Source organism: Malus domestica, chromosome 10 (genome assembly GCF_042453785.1).
Source record: "Malus domestica chromosome 10, GDT2T_hap1".
Taxonomy (NCBI): domain Eukaryota; kingdom Viridiplantae; phylum Streptophyta; class Magnoliopsida; order Rosales; family Rosaceae; genus Malus; species Malus domestica.
The window spans coordinates 41,719,627-41,740,410 of record NC_091670.1 but is presented as its reverse complement, the minus strand read 5'-3'; the positions used below and the strand labels follow the sequence as shown (position 1 = coordinate 41,740,410).

General features: G+C 37.3%; 4 protein-coding genes and 1 long non-coding RNA gene across 6 annotated transcripts; all 5 read right to left on the bottom strand.

Moving 5' to 3' along the window:
- Positions 1-3,515: 3,515 nt before the first annotated feature.
- On the bottom strand, positions 3,516-5,773 carry LOC103446684 (COBRA-like protein 10). Its single transcript, XM_008385813.3, has 2 exons — positions 5,087-5,773; positions 3,516-4,933 (listed from the first exon to the last, which is right to left on the bottom strand). Exons 1-2 carry the CDS (start codon positions 5,637-5,639, stop codon positions 3,540-3,542), a joined length of 1,947 nt encoding a protein of 648 aa, XP_008384035.2. The 5' UTR covers positions 5,640-5,773; the 3' UTR covers positions 3,516-3,539.
- A 1,909-nt stretch (positions 5,774-7,682) lies between these two features.
- On the bottom strand, positions 7,683-11,754 carry LOC103412583 (CRIB domain-containing protein RIC10-like). Of its 2 annotated transcripts, none has more exons than XM_029087579.2 (5): positions 11,614-11,754; positions 10,853-10,978; positions 10,522-10,619; positions 10,138-10,249; positions 7,683-8,433 (listed from the first exon to the last, which is right to left on the bottom strand). In XM_029087579.2, the coding sequence occupies exons 2-5, from the start codon at positions 10,887-10,889 to the stop codon at positions 8,282-8,284; spliced, it is 399 nt and encodes a 132-aa protein (XP_028943412.1). In that variant the 5' UTR covers positions 10,890-10,978; positions 11,614-11,754; the 3' UTR covers positions 7,683-8,281. The 2 variants fall into 2 exon arrangements, with proteins under 2 accessions (XP_028943412.1, XP_028943411.1); XM_029087578.2 differs by having other exon boundaries at positions 11,192-11,636.
- Positions 11,755-14,498: 2,744 nt separating this feature from the next.
- Positions 14,499-15,279, bottom strand: LOC103446688 (nuclear transport factor 2B). Its single transcript, XM_008385814.4, has 2 exons — positions 14,778-15,279; positions 14,499-14,685 (listed from the first exon to the last, which is right to left on the bottom strand). The coding sequence occupies exons 1-2, from the start codon at positions 15,078-15,080 to the stop codon at positions 14,611-14,613; spliced, it is 378 nt and encodes a 125-aa protein (XP_008384036.1). The 5' UTR covers positions 15,081-15,279; the 3' UTR covers positions 14,499-14,610.
- A 228-nt stretch (positions 15,280-15,507) lies between these two features.
- On the bottom strand, positions 15,508-17,771 carry LOC139188432 (uncharacterized). The gene is made up of 3 exons (XR_011571856.1): positions 17,203-17,771; positions 16,354-16,941; positions 15,508-16,203 (listed from the first exon to the last, which is right to left on the bottom strand). It is a non-coding gene; the product is annotated as an uncharacterized lncRNA (long non-coding RNA).
- Positions 17,772-19,030: 1,259 nt separating this feature from the next.
- On the bottom strand, positions 19,031-20,438 carry LOC103412522 (probable dolichyl-diphosphooligosaccharide--protein glycosyltransferase subunit 3B). The gene has a single exon (XM_008351067.4). The coding sequence runs from the start codon at positions 20,257-20,259 to the stop codon at positions 19,228-19,230; it is 1,032 nt and encodes a 343-aa protein (XP_008349289.3). The 5' UTR covers positions 20,260-20,438; the 3' UTR covers positions 19,031-19,227.
- Positions 20,439-20,784: the final 346 nt, after the last annotated feature.

Genomic DNA, 20,784 nt, shown 5'->3' with positions numbered 1-20,784 from the left:
GATTAAGGAAATTAGGGAATGTCTGATTTGATTTGGATCAATGAAAGATATGTTTTATGTTGATTGAAAAACTTTGTTTCACGTTGTGACGATGTTGTATATGCAAGGTTGATATGATTTAAACAAGAACAAAAATGTGGTGTGATTTTGTCTGGTTGTATTTTTTAATTGATGGAGACAACAATGGAGGAGTTTGTAACAATGAGTTTGGAGGACGGTTGTCGGCCATCGTTTTTCATTTTTGTTTGTTTGTCATAACGTGGAAAACAGTTTGGGCCAGAACATATGACAGCAAATGGGTTGGATCGAGATTTGGAAGCCAAGCCCATTGATGTAAGACAAGAATCGCGTTATTTTACATATAGTAAAATTAAAAGGAGGAACCTACGTTTAATAATAAAAAGTAAGAGTAAACTGTCATTTAACCCCCTGAACTATCACGTGAGTTTCAATTTCCCCCCTGAACTATTTTTTCAGCCAATTGACCCCCTAAACTATGTTAAAGTGGCCAATTAACCCCCTACCGTTAAGTATCTTTAACTCCATCCAATTTTCTGTTAGAAAGTGTCATGTGCTTGGCACATGACCACCTTTTAACATTTTATGTCTAAATCTTTACAAAGAAAACATATAAAACAAATATTAAAAAAAAAAACATACAAACCCTAAACTAAATCATTCAAAATAATAGAAAAGGTAAGGCTTTTTATATTAACACCCCATAAAATGTTGAATGCACCCCATATTAAAATTTAATATTAAATGACTTATTTATGTAATGACAATTTTGACCTTATTAGATTTAAAAAAAAATTATAAATACACCCCAAATCACTTTTAGCGTATTATTTATCTTCTCAACTATCAAAACCCTCTCATCCTCCATTGTTGAACAAAACCCTAACCAATGAAATTACAAACATGTTGATTGAGAAAAATTGTTTTTGACGAATGAAACACGAAATCGATGTTTTTGAAGCTTCACATGAGGTAAGACTTCACATTTTTCATTGTTTTAGTGATTTCGATGACATCGATAATTATTTAATCTTGCGTTAGCTGCATTATTTAAACTTATATATTCATATTCATATTCATCTTTTAGGGTTCATATTGAAAAATAATGCAGCAAACGCAAGATTAAATAATTATCGATGTCATCGAAATCACTAAAACAATGAAAAATGTGAAGTCTTACCTCATGTGAAGCTTCAGAAACATCGATTTCGTGTTTCATTCGTCAAAAACAATTATTCTCAATCAACATGTTTGTAGTTTCATTGGTTAGGATTTTGTTCAACAATGGAGGATGAGAGGGTTTTGATAGTTGAGAAGATAAATAATACGCTAAAAGTGATTTGGGGTGTATTTATAATTTTTTTTTTTAAAACCTAATAAGGTCAAAATTGTCATTGCATAGTGGAGTAAATAAGTCATTTAATATTAAATTTTAATATGGGGTGCATTCAACATTTTGTGGGATGTTAATATAAAAAGCCTTACCTTTTCTATTATTTTAAATGATTAAGTTTAGGGTTTGTAAGTTTTTTTTTTTTTAATATTTGTTTTATATGTTTTCTTTGTAAAGATTTAGACATAAAATGTAAAAAGGTGGTCATGTGCCAAGCACATGACACTTTTTAACAGAAAATTGGATGGAGTTAAAGATACTTAACGGTAGGGGGTTAATTGGCCACTTTAACATAGTTTAGGGGGTCAATTGGCTAAAAAAATAGTTCAGGGGGGAAATTGAAACTCACGTGATAGTTCAGGGGGTTAAATGACAGTTTACTCTAAAAAGTAATTGGAAATTTGACAATTCAAGGGTTAAGAGATTGTTTGTTGCTTCCATATTTCGAAAGTTGATGTTTTGGACTTTTAGTGATGTCTGGACTAACGCAACTTTGATTTGGGCCTATAATATATGGATTCAAAGCGGACGACGATATTTACAAGACTTGGTGTTATAGATTCGGGCAAATTATGTTGTTTAACATGTTTAATTTGGATTTTATTATTTAAAGTACAATTTTTAATATTTTGTTATTTGTTTATTTCCTTTCCTATTTAGATACTTAGATTAAGAACATTAGAAATAGGAAGTAAGAGGCATAAATTAGAAAAAGAATCTTGGAACAACCTTTTCATTTATTAATTAGAAGCTAGAAAAGCAGGATATTACGGTGAGACGTGAAAATACCCGATTGCATTCCAACCTCGAATTGTGGAATCATTTTGTACCATACGGATATATATTGAGATTTCGAGAGACATATCCCAAGTCCAGTATAACTATATTTTTTTCTATTACTACTACTACTACAAAAATTGATAGAAATTTATAAGATTATAGTTGAAGAGAAAATTCTCCAATTGAAAAAGACCCTTGAAGGAAACCCATCTCTTTTACCTATGTCTGTGTATGCTCCCTCTTACAAGAAAACACATATTATTTAATTATATGGTGTTTTATTTTTGAAGATGGAGGAAGAAATTGAAAAACAATAATCTATATATGTTCCTTGGATTCAATCGAAAAGCTAAAAGGAAACGAAAGGAACGCATGAAGTGACAATTTCAGTGAGAAAATCATTTTTCATGATGAAATGTGGTACAAAGCCCTTTTTCAAGAGATACGAGGCATCAATTAGTAACTACATTTTTGTTCATTAATGAGAAATTAAGACAAAATGGTCAGTATGGTAAGACGTGCAACATCTAATTTCACTCCAACTTCAACATGTAGAATCATTTTGCGTTATATGTATTGAGATTATTCGGTAGACAGTTTGTCACATCTTGGTCCAGGTTCCCATCACATTTCGGGTTCGACTCCACCGTAACACGATATTGTCCACTTTGGACCTCAACCATGCCCTCACGGTTTTGTTTCTAGAAACTCAGATGAGAACTTCCCAGTAGGTCACCCATCATGGGACTGAAGCCAGTGAGCTCCCAAAAGGCCTCGTGCTAGAAAGATATGGGAATATACATATAAGGCTTACAAGATCCATTTAACTTCGGAGTTTTGATGAAACCCGAAGCCAGTGAGCTCCTAAAAGGCTTCGTGCTAGGAAGAGGTGGGAATATACATATAAGGCTTACAGGATCCACTCCCCTGGATGATGTGGGATGTCACAATCACACGAGAACTTCCCAGTGGATCACTCATCATGGGATTGCTCTCGCGCGAACTCGCTTAACTTCGGAGTTCCGATGGAACCCAAAGCCAGTGAGCTCCCAAAAAGCCTCGTGCTAGGAAGAGATCAGAATATACATATAAGGCTTACATGATCCACTACCCTAAACGATGTGGGATGTTACACAGTCCAAGTCCAGTATAGCAAAGGAATTGAAGAAGAGTATTTCATAACTGGACCTTTTTTTCTTCTAGTACTACTACTACAAAAACATTTGAAAGAAATTTGTAATATACAAGGTAGTACTCTAGGCTTCTGCCCTAACTAAATCAATTGTATCCTAGCTAGGGCATGATAAATGTAGGAAGAACATGATAATGCAAAACCGAAGTTAATTCATCACATAAGAAAAGTCAAAATTGAAAGGAATATCACAACTACCAAATTTCCATGATGCGAATTTCCATGTGATACTGGAAGTTGAGTGGGAAGTGAACATTCTTCCCCATTGAAAAACACTCTTGAAGGAAACCCATCACGTTTAGCTACTTCTATGTCTGGTGTCCGCTTCTTCTTAAAAGAAATAACAGACTGTTGCTTTCCAGGCACCCTAGGAGCTTTCGGGCTCGATCCATTTGTCTCCGCCACCAAAAAAGTCAAGCCCCTTAAGCCTTGGAGGAAGATGATGTCCTCCAACATCGGAAGTTTGGTCCCATTGAAAGAATATGCATTTTCGTAACCGGGAGAAGCTTTCTTGAGTTGCACTGCAGCAAACCAATCTTCAAAATTCATGTTAGCCCAATTGAATAGTGTCATTCTAGCTGTCCATCCATCCTTGTAATCTGATAAGACATGCCAATTTACACTAACTGGACAATTGTTCCCACAAGGCAGTGGCTTGGGCACGTGATGGTGCTTTATGCTTGCCCAAGCTATGGCCTTCTTCGTCCTATTTTCGAATGGGACGAGAAGAGTTTCCGGAGGGAGAAGAATTGCAGGGGCTTTCGGGTTGCATTTTTTCGTGTCGGTACAACCACAAGCACATGTTCTGCAGGGTATCACAGACTCATTGTAATAAGCAGAGAATGAAACACAACACTTGGGTTTCCTAGTTTTGGCCCTTGTGATGTTGCAAATTATTTGCCAGCTTGCAATAGCTAAGCTTGTAGACTGAATCCCACTTGGGTCTGGAAACTGAGCAGGGTCCACCCTAATAGGCTGCCTACATTTGTATTCCGGATTAAGCACCCCCTCCACTTTGAATTTTTCAGGAGGATACAGAGCCGTTCGATTCAAATCAGGAGGTACTTTGAACACCTGCATTTGAAAAGCAGCCTTGGTTTTGCTTTGATCCATTATAGCAGGCAAAATACTACCATTTCTGCAGCAATTAGGTATTTTCCCAACTTGAGTATCGTTTGCTTTCTCACGAGGTAGGTCTCCGATGACTGGATTTTTTTTGCAATTCAAGACCTTGGAGAAATCCATCTGTTGATAGTATTGTCCGGCAGCACCATATATGCAATTTAAATAGTCAATCGAACGCGGATAAGCACCTTTCATGGAATATATAAATTCCCCTCTCATCCATTCCCAAGTTAAGTTCCAATGGTCCAAACGTCCCAAAGGGCTCTTGTTCTCCATTGTCACCTGAGCAAGATAATTATTCTCATAGGCTTGAATGACATCATATGCAATTGTGAGATCACCCTTTTGTCGAGGCAAGAACTTGGTTTTCGTAACAATGGACTTATATTTAGGATTCCTAACGCAACAAACGTACATTGTCGTCTCTGTATGGCCATCACCAAATCAAGACGAGAAAAGAACTCACAAATTAGAATCGCAAGAGTATATAAATGAATGACGAGAAATTCTGTTGCTAGACTGTAAATCTGGATGACACATTCAGGTAAGAATCAGCGGGATGAATGAGTAGTACTTACTACGATTGGTTGGTGCAGGGCACTTGTATCCATCGTTAACAAGTCGAATTGTTTTAGGCATTGGGTTCCCTGGGGGCTTGACACCAAACATAGTGCCACTGATTTGAATGTTGGCTTGAATTTTGGTGTAATCTCCACCAGTGCCAATGGCGGTTTTCAAATCTGCCTGTCCTGCTCCAGAGAGGGTAGTCCCATTTCCAACATCAGCCGGGAAATCATCACCGTCCATCAAAACGGCACCACCTGCACCAACTAGAATCTCTTTGTGTTGAAACCCAACGTACATCTTCCAGCCTTTGAGTTCGTACGTGCCCGTGTTGACTATGGTTGCAGTCGCATTGAAGGCCCATGCTTGTTTCTCAGCATTCTTGAGGAAAGGGTAGATTCTTCGCCGGGAAAGGAAGTTATAGCTTAGGTAAATCCCGTCACAATCTTCTTGTGATGGGGGTGGTGCAGCAGGTTGCTGTTGCTGATCATCGCCATAATCTTGGGCTACGGCCAAAGAAAATCCAAAGGCAAACATGAGTGCGGCAATCCACCAAGCCCTTGTCATGTCTTTTTACGCAGCGTAACAAGCATAACACATCAAACGGTAACCCTACAACAAAAGCGTCTGGAATCCATCGGGATTTTTTTTTTTACATCACTTTTATTCACAATTACTCGGAAGTATAATGCGACATCCGTTTGATAGTTAGGAAGAATACGATTGAACTGGTTAATTTCTAATTAGGTAGCTTTTTGGAGGACTTGATTTGCTGGATGAAACTTGTTAACTTGGATTTTGCTAAATTGTTTCAAATTGTGGAGTCAGAGGGAAAGAATTGAGAAATGAGTGCCGAACGATGAACTCAAAAAAATTGAGAATTGGGAAGTGAGTGAGTGATGAATTTGTGGAGAATAAGTCAGATGAAACCTCCTCCCTTGAGCTCCCGCTGTATATGGCAAGGTAACGATTAACGGTCATTTGAACTTTATAAACTCTCTAAATAACTGAATGACAAATATATCCTGGATTCTTTTTGGCTCAAAAGGAGAATTGTCAATGACATTACTTTGGTGAGAGATCAAAATGTAATAGATGTTTCATGTTCATGTTGGTCACTTTTATTAATTCGTACTAATTTGAATTTCTTTGACATTTTAATATATAATTGGAAACCTAGACAAAATATCTAACGGATCATTAAAAAATCATAGTGTTATTCATATATCTATTTTTACTTCTCACACTCTTGTTAATTTTTTGCTATATATTCTTCAATTAATTTAATCTGACAGCCGAAAATTGAATGGGGTGGGTAAGAAGAAAAAATGGGTGTGGATCGCATTACACTAAAAAAATTGTTGTTTATGTTCACATTCGTTCATGCCTATTTTTCAGTTAAATACGGTGCTTAATGTTTGTAAACTGTAGTAGATTTGTGCAATTGAATCTATATATATATATATATATATATATATATATATATATATAGTACTTGTATTAAATACAGTAAATTTGTAGATGATGAAACACAGCAAATTTGTAGCCTTTTTAAGTCTTATTTTATTCTGGTCATAAAACAAAATACATAGAGCCTAATGGCAAAAACCCATATTGAGCCGAAACCCTAATATCATCATGTCGTTCCACTCAACTGGTTAAGTTCAAACCCTAGACCCTGAAGTATTAATTCGTAAAACCTTATTGTGAGTGACAAAACTAATCAACGATTATGCAACCAAAGAATACGTTGACACAGAGTTTGCGGAGGCTGGAATCCACTTCGACCACTCATTACGCCGTCGTATCTTATTACCTTGCACTTCTACGCTAGTTGAACCAAGCAACGACTCAAGAATAAAGGGTATGTCACTGCACATTCTCTTAAGCCTTTTGAAGTCGGCAACTGCTGATATTGGCACCCATCCCTTGTCATCCATCAACGAAATTAGGTAGCGGTCCTTTGTCAAATTTTCGTTGCTAAAATAGTACTCTATTTGTTGTATAATATTCTTCCTCAAATTCGATATTCTGGCTGGAAGGCTTTGATCATCAGCCATGATCATTGGAGCTTGAGGACCATAATAATATTGAGGCCCTAAGAAAAACGTAGATTCAAGTCCAACACCACATTGCATATGAATGTTGTAAACGCTAATTGGTTGATTCCAATAGCCACCACCGAGTTCTTGCATATTCGATGCATGGTAATTGACAGAGTAATTGTTTTGGGGTATTGGGTGATAAGTAAAAGTTTGTCCATGGCGCGTTTGGGACAAATTATTGAAGGGTGGGATGTGAAGTTGAAAAGGTGGTGCTTCAGGATTAAGGTTTCGTTTAGGCATAGACATCTTCAAGTTTTGTTGTGCTTGGAGGTAGGAGAAGAAGATAATCGAGAGTATTTAGTTCTCTGAGTACTACTACTGAATATATAGTGAGAGTTTGGGACTCAACCCGTTTTTATAGTGTTTTCTTGCCTTAGTAGTTTATGGAAAATTAAAAATCCTTTTCCTTGGTGGAAATCAAAAAGGGTATTTAGTTTGTAAAAAGGATTACGGTTTCATACATCCTAACCAGAAAAGGGTATTATTGCAGTATAACCAACATGTGTTAGGATTCAATTTTTCTTTACTTCTGTTGTTTCCTTTTTCTTTGGATTTCTCTGTGAAATCATGATCCTATACAAATTCAATCCCACTACGGATACCCCTTTTCCCATCCGGGATTCTCACAAAGTCGGCAACACGATGGGTTTAAAATATGTAAATTTCACAAAACTAAATCCCAAAACCAATAGGAAAACCCACTATCGTGCACCAGCACAACTAAAACCTCACTTGCACGCTTATTACAAATTAAACTAAAAAGCAAAAAGAAAAAAACTCTTGTCTTCCTAAACTGGTCGTCGCCCTTTGCCACAATGATCATCCACATTCACATCTTTGTTCCAAAAAATTTCTCCCACCACTTAGTTTTGCATCATGCATGCATTTCTAAAATTCACATAAGCTATGTCCAATTTTTAAGAACTTAATTCCTTCACAATCTTGTGAACATGGTAGAGTAAGCAGAACATACGAGCATCCAAAATCGTTGCTATGCACATTGACAGTGCCTTTTAACTTCTGATTGATCAAACTCATAATCTTGCACTCTTTCTATGTTGGCAGGTTCTGTATTGCCTCCATTTGGGTGTACGCAACCGCATTCTACTTTGATCCTCGTGAAGATCTTCCCCCCGAGCTTGACGAAGATTTGACCTTTTTTCGCTTTGGTTTCTTGGGCACGTTAGGAAGTTCAGTCGGAGGAAGATCTCTGCACGGGCCAGATGACGGTTGTTGGGTTATGGATTGATCAAAATCTGTCACAAAAAAAAAATTAAAGAAACAAAAAGAATAAGAGAGGTTAAAGTGTCTTCAAAGTGATTCAATCATGCAAATTAAGTGGCACAATATAAAATAAAGGGTTCTTTAGGTATAAGTCCATGCAACACTTATTTCCTTGACAAAAACCCATCTCGTTTTAAACATCCAAATAAAACCCAAATTTGAAATAAATTGCCATGTAAACAAATAAATACCTATTATTTTTAAAATATTTACAATTGTGCCACAACACTCTAATTATGTTGATGAATTTAATTACCACCATAATTATAGCAAATAAGTGCTTTATTATTACAAAAGTATCTACTTTATACTTGTCTTACCATCATCTGTTCCATTTTTTTTTTGTTTGACAATCATTGTAGGTAAATTATTTTGCATGTATACGTTATTCACATTTTGTTGTTATTATATCTGTGTAAAATAAATTACCTATATTTTTAAGTAGAATAAAGGTAATTAATTAACTTTGAATCAATTGGCTAAAAACATCCTTTGATTTTGTAGGTAAATAATTTTGCATGTATTATTACATATACTAGGCACATTTGTTATTATTATGTGTTGTTTGCAATCAATCAACATTCATTTATTCAGTAGGTAAATTACAAAAGTATCCACTTTATACTTGTCTCACCATCATCTGTTCCATTTCTTATATTTGTTTGACAATCATTGTAGGTAAATTATTTTGCATGTATATATTAGGCACATTTTGTTATTATTATATCTGTGTGAAATAAATTGGTGAAAGCAACATACCACAACAAAGATACAACAATTATTTGAATTGCTAAAATTGAAAGTTAATCCACTACGTTAAGCTAAAACTATGTCTGAATAGTACAAGATAATAAATCCATTATCTGCATGTAATATTGCTATATCAATCTAAGACCAATGACATAATGACTGCGATAGTAATGTTCAAGCAAACCTATTTTTTAGGTCTTGAAACAACTTGAACGCAATCAAGTTGGTCGAAACAGTGTGTTTTCATCTCCGTAATAAAAAAAATGTCTTGAACTGATGGCCAAATCCAAAAGAAAAATTCTCAACCAAATGAAAGTAAAATAGTGGTACAAAAATCTCAAATTTAGCAACCCTGTGGACCACCATTAATTACCAAGACTAAGCTAGAGCTTTTTCTAAAGGGCCATCCCAAGCTATCATATTCCTCTAGGTAGGAAAGTGTGTGGTGTCCCGTGACAGAAGATCCAAAAATCTTGCAGTTGGGGCAAAGAATCTTGAAAGCTTTTGCACACCTCATAAATCTCATTAACATTAAACTAAAACAGACATTAATTACATTTCTCCTAAGACAATTGACACCGTGAAAAAACACTTGTCTCTCGCACAACTACACATGATAGGAGGCATAGTTTAATGGAACATATTGACAGAGCCTTTAAATTATTCATATGACACCCAGGTCCCAGCCATCAGCTCTGCATTATTTTGCCTAGTATGCATTCAAGCCTAATCATACGTACGAGAGAAATTTACCTATAATCGAACGTTAAATACAACAATATCTCAAGTCAATCAAACAATATCAAGCTTGTTTAAGGTACTGTCACAGTGGCATTCTAATCATAGGTTGTTATCCATACTACACAGTCATGTCATTGAAAACACGAAATGCTGAAACTGCTATATAGTGGTGATCAAAAGCATACCTTGAGAGGACCAAGGAGAATACGCCATGGGATTAGTGGACCCCATTCGATCACTGGCATTACGACCAAGGGAGCTCGTTGAAAAATCGGGTCCGTTTTTAAATTCGTTCATCTGCTTGATTAAAAATAATTAACTCAATAAGAGAATTATGAGAGCATTAAGAAAAGAAGCACATGATTTGGTTGGTAGGTTTGTAGTATAATCAAAACATGGGAGACACGATAAGACAAATCAATAACAGGAGAGAGATGTATATGTTGTTTAAGACAGGTAGCTAGGTTGTACGATACTATTTGCATCTAAGTTTGAATCTTTTCGCATAATATAGAACAAGAGAGAAAAAAAAAATTATTTTGCAGGTAGACTAGAAAGTAAACACGTACCCAGCTAGGTGCGCTTTCAGACGGCCCGTCCCACCCAATATGTGCGACATGTTTCACATCCGTTGGGAGCCCAATTTTCATTTCACGCTCCTTCACAACTGCAACAACAAAACCAATTTTACAGCTTAATTAGCCTCAAATTATCAAAATTAGGCATAATTATTATTTTTCTTACAGGAAAAATATTTTGGTTAATTACATACTTTAATCTACATGGTAGGGGATTCGAATTAAGATGCAAGTGGCACACTAGCGTTGCCAACTGGTCTAACCAATATTGACAAGGAGAATTGATTTGATACATTAGAGAAAGCGAGAGATAATTACGCACCAAACATTTGTGAGAAGTATTTCAAGATCTTTGCCATGGTGGAAATTACAAGCCCCAAATGAAACAGCAGCCACTTTAAGAATGCACACAACAAAGCTAAAGATTGGAAGAGATGGATCCTGTTGCCTGCAACAAAGTAAATATGTACTCAGAAAGATGAGATTTTGCATAAAATAATTTCAAAAGAGAAAAAGGGTAAGAGCAGTATCCAATAAGGTTTACTGCATGTGATTTGGGAACCCTTTTTTTTCCCTGTCAATGAAGACTAGTATCTGACCATGGATTTTATAAGATATTTGATACATTTTTTGAAGTAAAAAGAAAAGAAAAAAAACCTACTTTGAGAGGTTGATTGTTTAGAAGAAAACCAACTTCTCCTCCATATCCAACCAAAGTAGCCAATTTTCAAGCTCCATCTTTTTACACCAACCTCTTATGGATATCAAAACATGCATAAAAAAACCCTTTGGAATGAAGATCTTTTGGCGCAATAACAAAAACCCGGAAACAATCTACTGTTTGAAGCCGATTAAACAAATGAAAATCAATGGAAGGATATACCCAAAAAATGGGGAAAAAAACGAGAAATAATGGTGTAATGGGATTTATCTGCAAATGTGTAGAGAGAGAGAGATGAGAAAGAGAGAGGGTGGACAAAAATGAAAACCTCAAAAAACGACGGGTGTGAAATACGGGACAAAACTAAGATGAAGAGAGTGGAAGACAATACAAAAGAAATTGGGTGGTGCTCGTTTACTTACTTTCTTTCAGAAGCTCTCTGAAAAATGCAAGCGGCTAGCTATCCTTCAAATAATGCAAGATATACTTAAATTGCGGGCTAAAATCTGATACAGAGAGAGAGAGAGAGGCTGTATTTGTGCAGTCTCTATGACAAGACTGGCTTCCAAAGCAGTCTACCTTGGCTATTAAGACTCTGTTTATATATTTTAGTCTTAAACCAATGTAGATTAAGAGGGGAAGGGAAGTCCCTTTTTTTTTTTTTTTGGACAAAATCACCTTTGAGTTAAGGCGTGCTTTCATGCACGAGGTGCATGAAATTGGAACGTTAAGGCAGCGGTATCACAAATCAATTACGTTATATGACCAAATTAAAACACATGACAACATATGATAGATTTAGAATATCGCCACTTTAGCTCCACAATTACATATAAATTTCTCCCATACACGATAGTCTATCTAATTTAGGCTCTTCACAAACAAGTCCTTCAAGATAATTTCCTTACATAGCCTAAACCTCATCACCGTTTTCAAGAAAGAATCATCGAACCCAACTATTATTACATCGAGCATTAACCATTGATAGGTAAGCGTTTTTCTTTCTATAATTTGATTTTTATAGCATTTTTCACTAATATATTAACATTTGGTAGAGGGTTACACTACAGGCATTTTTTCATAAACTAATTAATTACATACGTTGCAGGATGTTTTTCAGTTTTAGTAGTTCAGCAAACATGGTAAAGAGGACGTATCATTTTTCTATTTTTGCACCTAACTATCAATTCAATGGATTACCCCAAGGTTCCAATATATATAATTTTAAGACAGCAACAGGTTAACACATTGTCCAAATTGAATCCTTCCATGCTTAGACATTTATTTAATACAATTTACAATCCAGCTTTCACTAATTTTTTCAGCCAGCTGGTCTGAGCTCTGCCTTTTATTTCTGATTACAAATTCAGTGCACAACAATAATATCACTAACAACCAAATCTTATTCATTACTCATTAAGTGTGATTGGTTATAGAAATCTTAGAACGTCATTGTGGTCAGTTTTACGCCAAATCTTTCATTAGCTTAAGTACTTCACAAATTCAGTGCACAATTGAAGAAGAGATGTTTAATTACAAACTCACACTAATTCCTTCCATTTCTTTTTGCTAATAGATTAATAGATTATAGGTAAAATAAGTCAAGCACCAAGAACATTATTTCTATAAAAAAAATAGATACAGATTACGTATGACATATGAATCTAATATATATATAACAAGCAGCTTTTAGCCGTTGGTGCCAACTGTTCGACATGGATAATTCCAACAATATTATATTTTCTAACTGGTGAAAAATCATTTTCAGCATTGTAATTAATTAGGCCTCTTAATTAATATATGGTTTTAAAAAGAAATTGTTATTGGTACTCTAAACATCTCATTTAGCACTCCAAACTTTTTATGATTAAAAAAAAAAAAAAAAACCTTATAAGTAGTGTAGAATGAGATTTTTCAAGTGCTAATAACAATTTCCTTCTAAAATTATTAATTTTCATGTAATAGTTTATTCTCAACTACTTGAATTGTAGCGTATCATCTTGCAATCATATGCTGCTGTGGCTTAGCTGTTCTAATACATTAAACATGTAGAACTTTTGTTGTGTTGGAAGCACGTTTATTCATTCTGGTTGCTTCTTTTGGTCTGTAAATTATGCACCAAGATCTAAAACGGGAATGTGTTGCTCACCTAGAGGCCACTTTTTAGGGTTTTTGTTCAGTCATGGAGATCCTAACGTAATCCTCTAGATTCGTTGTATATCCAAAACATGCATTGCATATTAGTACATTATTAAACATGTTAGGCTGATTTGGCATATAATTAGCTGGTTTAGCAACACTCAGTCTTCACTTAGTCAAAGAAGATTTCTGATTCAACTCACAGATGTAGAGACAATATATGTTGTTAATGAGTTCGATACATAGTTGTGGATCATTTTAGCTTCTTGCTCGCAGGTTAACCACACGTAAAAATATATTTGTAAACATCCTATTCAAAAAAAGAAATGTTGATTGGTTGACACCCAATTAGATGAATACTCAACATGTTGAAAAATGATCGAAGTCAATGCCCACTAGTTGACACCTTCATGGGTGTTACTGAAACAAGTAATTGTTGTTGAACATTTGTAGAAAGCAATGTGCCAAACCAGCTTTTGGATAAAAGTTAAAACTAGTGGGCATTGTCTAATCTTCTACACAGGTGGGAATCCCCCCAACCCAACCACTTTCAAAACGCATGTGAAATGCAAGGCACTATTCACTATTGTTACCTTTTGTTATTGAACTTTTTTTTTGTCCGGCAGTCAGAGCAAGTGTACTATCTGATACATCGGCAAAGTAATGAGATTCTTCCATTGGGGTTTGTACTATAGAGGACCAAGGGTGATACCTAAGTACAGCATTTGTTTGTTTACGAGTGAATCGGAAAATAAAACTCTTTTAAGAGTTTCTAAATTTTACTTGCCTCACCCTTTCAAATAAAAATTCTTAATAACAAATTTGTTGGGCCCAGTGATTGGCCCATCTCCATCCATTGGGCCGGGTGCTATTTTAACTGGAAGGGGGGATTAAGGCCCAATAAAAGGAACTAAATACAAATAAAGCAGAGCCTAGCAACTTGAGCTTGGTCCCAAAGGGCATCTGCCTTGTTCATCTTACGTGTCTAAATAAGTAAAATCACGCATTCAGAAACAAAGAAGAACTTTCATGCAATAGGCGATATCTTAAGCCGATCACTCATTGCCGTGTAAGCAAGTAAAAGGATTGGTGATACAAAATCGACTTAAAAAACCGCCACAGTAGTGACACAGTACCATCCCCATTTAAAAGGCATAGTGACAGAAAGTTAACAAGATATAACATATTTATTCCTTCAAGAGTCGAGAACAAGGTTGCACAACAATATTTCAGCAACAATTTGCAAAACCCATTGTTTGGCTAGGGTAACAACTTATAAATTAACCATAATTGAGTCGAAATATGTCGTTCTGCACAAAGAAGGTTCCTTCTGGAGTGGGAATCAAGTGGAACATCTGAAACCCAAATAATAAGAACAATAAATAAATAAATGTCCACATTTTAGTATTTTGCCATGTTATCTGCAGAAAGTTAAATAAATAATTACCTGGCTGAATCTCAGGTGGTGTTCTTCTCCCGGTAACTCGAGGCTGCCGCTGACGAAGACCACAATGCCGCCACTTGGGGACGATGGCTGCGAATCAATGGTGCTGATCAAATGCTTGCATTGATCAAACGGCAGCTGATTAAGCTTGGAAGATATATCATTAGCGCCAAATAACTTCTGCCCCTCAAAGCTCAGCATAGAGGAAGGCTGGTAAAGGGAGGAAAGGGAAGCTCTATCAGTGTCAAATAAATGGTAGTAGTGATCCACAAATGCCCTCCCCACCATTTCAGCCTGCTCCTCCATTTTTCAATCTTCGATCTTCTCTATTTCTCTCCTCACACGAACTTCCGCCTACGAATATAAGGAAGAGGGATTTTCCAAAAAGTTGCTTAACATGTACACTAAGACACATAAAAAGAAAAAGATGACACAGGATTTGTCTGCTTAATTAGTACGTGATGGCCATGATGCCCTTGTGAATTTTGCCTTGAGGAGGGATGGCTATAACCGATGAAGGGATACAAGGGTAATTCGACATAACAAAATGGGGAATCAAACACTGCTGCATTTCTACGGTTTGTGGGTCTTTTTCGTAGTGCCGAAAGTATGGAATATATACTTTTCTTTCGTGAACGACCGCCCTTTCCAACAGGATAAAGCTTCTATGCAATATGCATTCTAATTTCTTGATAGAATATAGAGAAGAGCTCATTTCGGCAACACTTTAGCAGTTGGTAATTAATCAATGGTTTGCATTAATAATCATGTCCGCGGATATTTGGGTAAATAAAATAAAATCAATAGACAATATTTAACAAGGACGTGTGAGAAACTAAAAGGAGAGCGCGCACATGATCCATCTCTTGGGTCGGTGGATATTTTTGTTTGGTTGTAATGAGAAACCAAATCCAAATGCATGACAATTTGTCTATGGCAATATTCAGTGGCATTCTACATCAAAGTTCAATCCTAAGTTACCAATCAAGTCTTAATTAAGTGTTGTTCTTGGCACCTGACTTTGACAACCTCCAGTCCAACGACTGCAGCTGGTTTCTAAGATGCCATTTTCCACAAACAATCGATCATACTCGAGATGCAACCCGTCAGATTGTTTCTTAGAGCAATTCTACTAGCTTCTGCAGCGTTCAAGTCTTGTATCTTTGACTCAAGTTAAGAACCTAATCGCTGTCCTTGTCTTGTATCTCATCCCCAAGTTTAGCTACCAGTTTTCATATTCTTTCGCCCCTCTCCATTTCTGTCTCTGAACAGTTTACACGCCTCCGCCTTTAGTGTTGTGTTCTCTCCTCCTCCTTCTCAAGTGCAGATTTGTTATGTTTAAGAAATGTGGTCTCATATTCTAGCTGCTTGACTCTACCACGGGAGTGTAGTTTTTCTGCAGCCACGATGCCAAGGAACACGGATAACCCTGCAGCATGTAATGTAGTTAAAGTGAGTCAGCAACAAATTCATTCAATTAATCGAAGAAAATTCCACATCCTGTTTGGAAATGCTTCTCAATGAACAAAATCACTTTTAATAGAAGCACATCAAAAATTAATATAACTTTTGAGTGCACCTTGTAGAAGCACATCAAAAGGCGTACACTTCCTTAATTAAATGTTAATCTTCTTATCCCCGTTAGTTTGACAATCTCCGGACGTTAGTCACGCTTCACCAACCAGAACCGTTCACCTCAACGTTATAACGCAGTTCCGAGATTCATGTGTTATGCTCAATAAGTTTCGTTACTAGCTCATTAAGGTCCTTGTTCACAAATTCTTCACACTCAAATGCATCCCCCATTCGTTGGATTCTCGTGTCCTTCTCTTGCATCTCCGCCTCAAGTTTAAATACTTGTTGTTTGAGTCCTGGGGTCTCTTCTCGCTTGTTCTCAAATTCAGCGTCTATCGCTGAACTGAGCGCTAATACCTGAAACTTGAAACATGTGCTCTCATTTCTTTCTGCCTCAAGTTCATCATGCAGTTTCAATATTACGTCCCGCGATGCAGTGTCTTCTGTCTTAGCCGTCTCAAGTTCGGATTGCAACTCTTCGATTCTTATGCGCGAGGATGACAGTTGCTCCTCTAGTTGTGTAATTGTTGAGGCAGATGCCGTATGGTGGTGTGTAGTTTGTCTATAAGAAGAGCAAGGAATAGGGAGAACCCTGCAAGGCAACAAAAAAGGGATTTAAATTAATGGTGAGTACTGAAAAACAAAGTTTAATGGCGAGTACAATAAAAAATGAAGAGATTTTTTTTTCTCTTATGATTAGCAATTATGGTCCATGATATTTGAACTCGGACATTTTCCAAAAAAGTGAAGACTCGACGTCACTAGACTAAATAGTCATGTGTGCCACAGAAAGAATTAGTGTATCGAATGCTTTCACGAAAAGAAAAAAAGGAGTGAATTCATAAAATATTACATGTGAGAATGATTGCAAAATGGTAGCCATCAATCTCCTGAATCATCGTAACGTTGAAAACACAATACGTGATGAGCAGCCAGAAAATCCCTCGTGCTATGGTCATGGGCAGAGGTCCATGATTGCGCTTGAAATAATCCAGAACCCTTACCATCACGTCCCCTTTGATTAAGTCGGTTCCCACCAACATCGCCAATATCATAGTTATCTCCACGATTATGAGGAAGAACAAAAACAAAATCGGTATGGTTACCATGATATGATTAAGAGCGTAGAAGTTGAAGCAAGTTACCGTGTTAATGAAGGAAGAATGAATATTGTAGTGCAAAGAAAGAAGTAGGGTTTTGGTTTGTTTATGATTTACGTACTAATATTCTGATATGGAATCCGTAAGTATAAGTCGTTCAAATAAGATCACAACAAAACCGATTGTCTCAACTCTCAAGCAAATGGAAGCTTGAGGAACAAGAAAGGATCTAGGGTTTATTATGACAAAATGTTTACTCTAATGGAAAGTGAGAGAAATTTGGAGGGGCAAAGCAAAGCCCAACTTGGGTCTTAAGGGTCTATATAGGAATTTATCCATTCTTTCTCTCCTCTTGGTATTAAACTTGTCGTCGCAATTGGATGAATTCGTATTCACAAATCTCACATTTCACGAAATCTCACTCAAAATCCACATGAAAAACTCTAGAAATCAACGAGAATTCCATCAAATTCTATGAATTTATAATAAATCCACTAAAATTCCTCAAAATCCATTAGAATATAAGTTCTCATCTTCAAAAGAAAAGTGAGATAGCAAATTCTTAGTGAATAATAATATTTTAAAAAAATGAACACATTTTAGAACCAAAAAAATGAGTACGTATATTTTGACTCACCAATGACCAATGTACACGTTCAACCCCCTAAATTGAAGCTTCACCATGGACAACTAGCTAAGTAAAAGCTTTGTTGCTGGTTTCAGATTATAATCTAAACCTCTGAGCCAAGAGTTTTCCCTCCACTCATTGTCTTTCATACAAGAGCCGAAACATCTCTTTCACCGGTGCCCTTCAAATTTATCACCAAACCTGTTCTTCAAGATTCAAGGGAAGCCTCTATCCAGGCAAAATTTATATGCCAGAAACTATCTTAAATGACCGTATACTGCAACATGAATACCGATCACAATAAGATCGCGCAACCAGTACCCAAATAGACGCTTGAACAAAACGATTAGCTAGATGACACCTTCACCCAAGTACTAAAATGTCACTTCACATATAGACCCACAGAAAGACTGAAGTATAGGCTACTGTCAACCCTGTATCTATTCTTAAGCAGGCATCAGTTCCTCGATGCTCATGCTAAAGATTCTAACAACTGAGACATACGAATATAATCAAAGCACACTCCGCAACAAGATTACTTGAAATTCCTATTTTGCATCCCCTATCAAACAACATCTAACTGACTCTACCCCCATAAACCCTATCTCAAGCATAACCAAGTTTTCGAACCTCTTTGCAAACGCAAGAGGCCATCACGAATGACAATCTCGTCCACAGTTCAGTAGAGCAACTCATCCAGCAAATGAAAATCACATTCACCTAGTCAAGTTATAACCAACGGAAGAAATGATAGCATGACAATGTTCATAAGAGAGAAATTTCCGTTTGCAACGGTCTGCAGATGAAGCAATAACAATACTCGTCTAATACAGAGGCGAGTAATCGGTTAATATACTAGCTTTAACAAGGAAAGCAAACACCTTGGTTGCAATGCCCTGGTCTGCTGCCGACAATACCAAACCATACATAACTAACATCGTAAACGTAAAGCGTAAGTAATCAGGCGAAATTTTCTAACACATAGTTCTCGGTTCAAACATAATGTAAGCCCTGCTAATGCAGGACCAACCATCAAAAAGTACACATCTTTTTTATGATCAATTCGTTATCAAAGTTTCCGTTAACATAATAAATCTATCACCTTTATAGAAGCTCAATTCGCGAATTGACATCCTCATCCTCCCCGAGCTCAGTTCCAGCTCGTAGGCCAAAAAGCATGCACCCCGTAACCGGTCTTCCAGTTATCCAATTGGATCACCTTCTTCACCGCCAAGAACGAAACAAACAGTGCAATAATCATCACAATGCGCTGCACCTTGACACTGCGAACCGTAACAAGCACGCGGGTGAGGAATGCCAGCAACAACCCGACAATGGTGTACAAGAATCCGACAGTGAACCCCTCTGTTCCGAGCTGCATTCCGGAGCCCTGGTAGAAAAATATGAGCTTGGAAGGATCCTCCCTATCAACCAAAAACATGGGCATGTTCCTAATGATGTTATGCATTGCGCCCGAGACGCTGAAGAAGTAAACAAAAACCGACCCCGCTAGCCAGACCCTCGGCTCGTGAAGCAATGTCTTGCCACTGTAAACCTTCTTCGCAATGAACGGCATGCAAATCAGCCAGGCAATGGTGACGAACATAATCTGGTTCTTGGACAGCATCGGAGGCCGATGGATCGGACCCACGACGAGTTTGGTCTTGGACTGGATGAACTCGGACATTGACTCGGCCAATCGGGAGAAATCGCCCTGGTCCATCTGCGGCGACTCCTTCAGGCCGTGGGTGGGGCCGATCAGGCGGATGTGCGGCAGCGAGTTGACTCCAAATTGGGCGAAGCTGTGCTGCGACTCCTGGAACTCGATGTCGCAGAAGAAGAGCTTGGCGTGGGAAGGGGATGACGGGTCCTGATTGTTCTCGATGAAGGAGGAGGCGACGACGGCGAACTCTTTGCGGAGCTCCTTGAGGTGAAGCTCCGACTTTTCGTGGAGCTTCGCAGCATCGAAGAAGACGAGGACCCAGTAGGGTCGCGGGGTTTTGACGGCGGTGAGGAATTTGGCGAGGGAGCGGTCGTCGAGGCGGATCACCCCAGAACTGGATCGGGATTGGAGGGAGAGGAGTTCGGGGACCGGGTTGGATTCGGATAACTCGGTGAAGGCGGCGAGGAGGAGGACGACGGTGGTGAGGAGGAGGAGGGGTAGTTTCGGAATTGAACCCATTTTTGGGGGTTCAATTTTTGCAGGAAGGGTTTTGCTTTGTGTGAAGAGGAAGAAGCAGCCTCCGGGGGTAGATGGTTGATTTTCAGCTTCGAGTGTTGCCTTTTTCGTGTGGAAGATGAGAAGCCTAGAGCATGCGACATGTCGTTTTATCCAATTATAATTCTACTTTTCTTTTTTATTTTTTTTCTTCCCTTTGATGGTTTAGGGAAGAAAATAATCGAACTTTGCCACTTAGGACAGCACGAGTAAAACTGTAAAATGCTCTTAGACACTCAAGTTACATGTTTTTGTGTATTTTTACATATTTCGTTTAGTTGACTCTAATCACACTCATAAAACGAATTGGAATCTAATTCAGTTGCTCTTGATAGTGTTTATAAGTTGGCCGCTCATGGGCAAGTTTAAATTTCGTTATCGTAAATTAAAATAGTATAAAATAGAATATAAAACTCAAAAGAAAAAAAATAGAATATCGTTAGAATTGACCGAGCGAATTTAAACATTTTATTTTTTACTCCGAAATTC

Bases quoted from the DNA above. Each gene is read 5' to 3' on its own strand.
- LOC103446688 (XM_008385814.4), bottom strand. From the start codon at position 15,080: ATGGAGGAGCAGGCTGAAATGGTGGGGAGGGCATTTGTGGATCACTAC. The intron at 14,686-14,777 runs GTAATTATTTAT...TTTGGGTTTCAG, and splicing joins ACCACCTGAGATTCAGCCAG to ATGTTCCACTTGATTCCCAC.
- LOC103446684 (XM_008385813.3), bottom strand. From the start codon at position 5,639: ATGACAAGGGCTTGGTGGATTGCCGCACTCATGTTTGCCTTTGGATTT. The intron at 4,934-5,086 runs GTAAGTACTACT...ATGGCCATACAG, and splicing joins CCCTGCACCAACCAATCGTA to AGACGACAATGTACGTTTGT.
- LOC103412522 (XM_008351067.4), bottom strand. From the start codon at position 20,259: ATGGGTTCAATTCCGAAACTACCCCTCCTCCTCCTCACCACCGTCGTC.
- LOC103412583 (XM_029087579.2), bottom strand. From the start codon at position 10,889: ATGGCAAAGATCTTGAAATACTTCTCACAAATGTTTG. The intron at 10,620-10,852 runs GTGCGTAATTAT...TTGTTGTTGCAG, and splicing joins ATACTTCTCACAAATGTTTG to TTGTGAAGGAGCGTGAAATG. The intron at 8,434-10,137 runs GTATGCTTTTGA...TTTTTGTGACAG, and splicing joins TTCTCCTTGGTCCTCTCAAG to ATTTTGATCAATCCATAACC.